The sequence below is a fragment of the Pogoniulus pusillus genome, chromosome 15, assembly GCF_015220805.1.
Source record: "Pogoniulus pusillus isolate bPogPus1 chromosome 15, bPogPus1.pri, whole genome shotgun sequence".
NCBI lineage: Eukaryota > Metazoa > Chordata > Aves > Piciformes > Lybiidae > Pogoniulus > Pogoniulus pusillus.
The window spans coordinates 1521735-1527662 of record NC_087278.1 but is presented as its reverse complement, the minus strand read 5'-3'; the positions used below and the strand labels follow the sequence as shown (position 1 = coordinate 1527662).

The window sequence follows — 5928 nt, the reverse complement described above, 5'->3', positions numbered from 1 at the left end:
CTCTCAACACAACAGCCACTCTCAACCTAACAGCCACTTTCAACCCAAAAGCCACTCTCAACCCAACAGCCACTCTCAACCCAACAGCCAATCTCAACCTAACAGCCACTTTCAACCCAAAAGCCACACTCAACCCAACAGCCACTCTCAACCCAACAGCCACTCTCAACCCAACAGCCACTCTCACCCCAACAGCCACATTCAACCCAACAGCCAATCTCAACCCAAGAGACACTCTCACCCCAACAGCCACTCTCACCCCAACAGCCACTCTCACCCCAACAGCCACTCTCTGCTGCCCTTTGTTGAAAGCAGAAATGAATTTCCAAGTGCACACACATCACCACTGTTATAATTTAATGAACAATAATGTCATTTAATTCATAGGTTTTGGTTTCCTTTCAAGAAAAAAATAAATTATGATGCCATGATTGAATAAAAGGCATAGATAAACATGCATACATATTGTAGAGACTTTTAAAACCTGTGGGGTTTGTCTTTATAGATAGATATATATATATATGGTGAACACAGTGACCAAGAAGATATTTTGCTAGAAGGGCAGGAGTTCCTCAGCAAAAATGAACAAACAAACAAAAAAGAGCTGCAAAAATAAAAATTGAGTTTGGGTTTTGCCTTTCAAGGTTTTTTTTTAGTGTTAGGATTTCCTGAATGGGTTACACTTATGCTGGCTGCGTTTGCACAAATGGACTGGAGCAGATTTTCAGAGGAAAAGAGGTTGTATCAGGAAGAGTGTGGCCAGCAGGACAAGGGAGGTTCTTCTGGCCCTGTGCTCAGCACTGCTCAGGCCACCCCTGCAGTGCTGTGTCCACTTCTGGGCTCCTCCATTGCAGAGAGATGCTGTTGAGGTGCTGGAAGGTGTTTGGAGAAGGGCAGCAAGGCTGGGGAGGGGCCTAGAGCACAGCCCTGTGAGGAGAGGCTGAGGGAGCTGGGGGGGTGCAGCCTGCAGCAGAGGAGGCTCAGGGCAGAGCTCATTGCTGCCTGCAGCTGCCTGCAGGGAGGCTGTAGCCAGGTGGGGTTGGGCTCTGCTGCCAGGCAAGCAGCATCAGAAGAAGGGGACCCAGCCTCAAGTAGTGCCAGAGGAGGCCTAGACTGGCTGTTAGGAGGAAGTTGTTGTCAGGGAGAATGATTGGCATTGGAATGGGCTGCCCAGGGAGGTGGTGGAGTGCCCATGGCTGGAGGTGTTGCAGCCAAGCCTGGCTGGGGCACTTAGTGCCATGGTCTGGTTGGTTGGGCAGGGCTGGGTGCTAGTTTGGGCTGGGTGAGCTTGGAGCTCTCTTCCAGCCTGGTTGATTCTATGAGTCTAAGAAAAAAGTCCCCACTGGGGTGTTAGGAACGTGGGAATGTGCTGTGTGCTAAAAAGGTGGGCTTCACTGCAATGCAGTGGCCTCATGTGTCACCAGACACAGCTAAATACTGCTCTCAGTGGGCTGGATTTGTTTAAATCTCCAGCTGCTACAATTCCTGGGCAATTCCTTGGCTAGGTTAGTAAATGTTTGGAATGGGAGGAAGCTTTTATTGTCTTCATTGGCTCTTCAGCAGTCCATTAACTGAGCATTGAGGTTTGTGTGAAATACCTAGCCTGGAAATGCACAGTAGCTGTTGATCTTGGGTTTATCTCCCTGTAGATTCATAGATTCACACAATGGGTTGGATTGGGTTGGTAGGGACCTTGAAGCTTATCTAGTTCCAGTCCCCCTGCAATGGCCAGGGACACCTCCCACTAGACCATGTCAATAGGTTTAAACTGGCAGAGGGGAGATTTAAACTGGATGTTGGGAAGAAGAGGGTGGTGAGGCACTGGCCCAGGTTGCCACAGTCATGCAACTCATCATGTTTCTAGCATATATATTTAATAAGTGCACCCAAAATCGTTTATGTTAGTTACAATGCAACAAAAATAATGACATATAATTTGCCTGAAATGATCCTGTTAACAGGGGAGGCATTGGACAAGAAGGGAAATAAGGGCATATAATTTGCCTGAAATGATGCTGTTAACAGGGGAGGCATTGGACAACAGAGACAAAGCAGACAAGAACCTGCTGTGGGATATCTGAGACCTTACACAGATGAATTTCACCATACTTGTGTTAGGAATCTGTAGGTGAAGTGTTAAGCACAAGTTTCATGTCCATCCAAAACGTTCTCTGAGAGAGGAATGATCTTTTCAGCTGCAGAAAAGGTGGAAGCAAAGAGAATAAAAAGGAGTCAAAGTAAAAAGCTTTTACTTCTTGGTTTATGAGTTAGGACAAGCTTCAGCCCAGCAAAGCTTGTATCTTAGCACCCTTGACAGCAAGGGTGATGCTGTAGGGTCTTTAGATGACAACAGCTTGGAGCAATCTGAAGCAGACCATGACATCCAGTGGGATGGGAGGTTGGATTTCGTTTCCATCCAGGCGCAGGTACCGGAGGCGAGGGACGTTGCCATGATACCCATAGTCTTCTGCTAGGGCAATTGAGACTGGGCATATCTGAGTGCCATTGACACCTGGAAGAGTAGAGCAACGTGTTAGGTCATTCCTGTGGGGAAGGTTCATGTTAGGTCACTGATCAGGCCACACTTTGAGAGCTGTGTCCAGTTCTGGCCTCCTGAAGCCCTTATCAAAGCTTTCCAATTCTGCTGACCAGCCAAAGGTGTGTAGTGATTGCTCTGACTGAATGAGGACCACACTGACCTCCAAAAGAGTGCTGGTGGAATGCAGAATGTGTCTGGGGACAGAGTGGCTGAGAGCAGCCAGGAAGAAAGGGACCTGGGGTGACTGGTAGATATTAGGCTGCAGAGGAGGCAGCAGTGTGCCTAGGTGGGCAGCAGAGCCAATGGCATCCTGGGCTGGCTCAGGAGCAGTGTGGGCAGCAGGACAAGGGAGCTGCTTCTGCCCCTATGCTCAGCACTGCTCAGGCCACCCCTGGAGTGCTGTGTCCAGTTCTGGGATCCTCAATTCCAGAGAGATGCTGAGGTGCTGGAAGGTGTTTGGAGAAGGGCAGCAAGGCTGGGGAGGGGCCTGGAGCACAGCCCTGTGAGGAGAGGCTGAGGGAGCTGGGAGGGTGCAGCCTGCAGAAGAGGAGGCTCAGAGGTGAACTCATTGCTGTCTACAACTACCTGAAGGGAGGCTGTAGCCCATATTGGGTGCTTCTGTGCTCCACAACCTCCATGGAGATGTCCAAGTCCAGGTTGGATCAAAGATCACATTCTGTGGTTCTGTGCTCCACCACCTCCCTGGGCAACCTGTGCCTGTGTCTCCTCATCATCACTCTCTGTACTCCACAACCTTCCTGTGCCAGTGTCTCACCACCCTCAACCTCTGCCAGTGTCTCACCACCCTCACTGCAAACAATTTCTTCCTCACATCCACTTCCAATCTCCCCTCTGCCACATCAAACCCATTCCTCCTCCTCCTCCTCTCATTACAAGACCTTATCAATAGTCCCTCACCAGCCCTCCTGCAGCCCACTTCAGATCCTGGAAGGCCACTCCAAGGTCTCCTCAAAGACTTCTCTTCTCCAGGTTGAAGAGCCCCAACTCTTGTAGCCTTTTCTCATAGCAGAGGAAAATTTGACTTAAAAACTGGCCTGTGGGAGGGCCTCTGCCTGATCCCCTTAAAACCTACAGCACATTTTTACTCTCTTTAGTTCAAAGAGATTTGAAATAAAGAGAGGAGAGGAGCATTTGAAATAAAGAGGGGGATGAGGGGAGAGGAAGGGAGTAAAGAAGTAGTCATTTAAAAAGGAAACAACTGCTTCTTGGTAGGAATCCACATTGACAATGCACACTTACTTTTGATTTTGTTGTGGTCAAGGTGCAGGTGCTCCAGGTGAGCATTGATGGGTGGGATTTTAGTGAGCTGGTTGTGAGACAGCTGCAGGTCTAGGATGGATGAAACATTAAACCCATTTGGGGGAATGCCATGGTCAGAGAGTTTGTTGTAGTTCAGCCTAAGGAAAGTCACTTTGGGTATGGCGCTGAAGTAGTTCTCTGGGATCACCTCGATGGAGTTGTTGTCCAAGAAGAGCTGCAGTGTGTTTGCTGGGATGCTCAAAGGCATTTTCTTGAGGGAGTTCTTTGCTATGTTGAGCTGCATGAGGTTGATGAGCCCTCGGAAGGTGTCGCTTTGGAGAGCGCTGTCCAGCAGGCTGTTCTGGTGCAGGTCTAGCATGGTAAGGTTTGCCAGGTTGCTGAAGGCTCCTTCTGGGATCCTGGAGATTTTGTTTCTAGCCAGCCTTAGCTGTTCCAGGCCCACTGGTAATGGGGCAGGTACCTCTTCCAACTGGTTGTCTTCGAGGAATAAGTAAAGCAACCTTTTCAGCTTGCTCAGGGCACCGCTCTCAATTCCGCCGTTGGTGATCTTATTCTTGTTCAGATTGATCCACCTCAGGTGAGTGGCATTGACAAAAGGCTTCTCTGAAATGGTTTCAATGAGGTTGTTTTGAAGGTAAAGGTACCAAATTCTTGCTGGGATTGGAGGTATTTCCTTAAGTCCTTTGTTGTCACAGTATAAGGCATTAGGGAAGCTAGGAGGGCAGAAGCACTCTCGTGGGCACTCAGAGGTGTAGTGAGACCAGTGCTCAGGATCCAGCTCGTCATAAACTTGCCTCACAGTTCGAGTCCACACAGAGTTGACCACCAAGAGCGAGAGCAAAAGGCTTGTGTAGACTTTTAGAGTCATTGTGTGCCTTGGAAGGGGAGAAAAACAATTAGCTGCTTGTCAGCAGAGCAACTCTAACAGTGCTAGGTTAGCAAAGCAGTGCTGCAGAGCTTCCCAAGCAGCCACATCCTGGCTTCTGTCATAGTTCCTATGGAATGTCCAGGAAGAACTGAACAGTAACCCAGAAAGCTTTATGTGTGCTATATGCTGAATAACATTTTCCTGCTTCAACTTAGCCTCCTCATTAGCTGCAAGTTTAGCTGCTGTTCAAGTTAAAGAACCTGGGATCCTGCAGCAATTTGCTGCCATTAAACCCATGCTCTTTATAAACTTGTTTATGCCTTCCAATCAAGAGCTATAAACTACTTTATGTAATGTGCTAACTTCAGGAAAGCTCTCATGATGATATAAATGCTGTTTCACTCAGCCTCCCTCCTCCTGACATCAATCATGCCCTCTTTTCTGGTTTCCCTCTCTCTGAAATGATTATTATGGCATCTGGATCAGATTTTCCAGGGTCTTTTCTCATCAGAGAAGAGTGAAAGATCAAAGAGTGTTTTAACAGCTGTTTGGTGGGCATGTTCTTAAAGAGCTTGGAGGGAATATGTTTGAGTAATCCCTTCCCCTCTCTCGTTCACTCTCTTGTAGCCAAATTTATCGATTCCCTTCTCTGCAAGCAAAGTAAAAACCTCACAAAGCAAACCAAGAGCCTGAATTAAACGGTGTGAGAAATGAAACCTAACCAAACTGCATCACATACACTCTGTTATCTGTTTTACCTGAGTACTCCTTTGCTTTGTTCAGCCTCTTCCCCTGTTAAATAGTGAATCAAAGGGTCAATGATTCATTCCAAAGGGCAGCGTTTGTCTAGTGCAAAGTGAGTGCTTCACAAACCCTGGGATCTCAGTTGCTTCCTGATGAAGGTTAGCAAACATTGTGCAATGCAGAGGCAAGAGACTCACAGCTGAGATTTCTGGCCACGAAGAGGAGGTTAGTTTGGGCCAGCAGGAGAAATAATAGTAATAGTAATAATAATAATAATTATTATTATTATTATTATTATTATTATTATTATTATTAGAAGAAGAAGAAGGAGGAGGAGGAGGAGGAGGAGGAGGAGGTGGAGGAGGAGGAAGGAGAAGAAGAAAAATAATAATAAGAAGAAGAACTAAAGAGAAAGAAGACAAAGGTGAAGAAGAAAAGGAGAAAAGATAAAGACAATGGAAGAAGAAGAAAGAAGAAAGAAGAAAGAAGAAGAAGA

At 47.2% G+C, this 5928-nt stretch overlaps 1 protein-coding gene across 1 annotated transcript; it reads right to left on the bottom strand.

Annotated features, from left to right (window-relative positions):
• Nucleotides 1–1246: 1246 nt before the first annotated feature.
• On the bottom strand, nt 1247–4688 carry KERA (keratocan). Its single transcript, XM_064154769.1, has 2 exons — nt 3800–4688; nt 1247–2512 (listed from the first exon to the last, which is right to left on the bottom strand). The coding sequence occupies exons 1-2, from the start codon at nt 4686–4688 to the stop codon at nt 2340–2342; spliced, it is 1062 nt and encodes a 353-aa protein (XP_064010839.1). The 3' UTR covers nt 1247–2339.
• Nucleotides 4689–5928: the final 1240 nt, after the last annotated feature.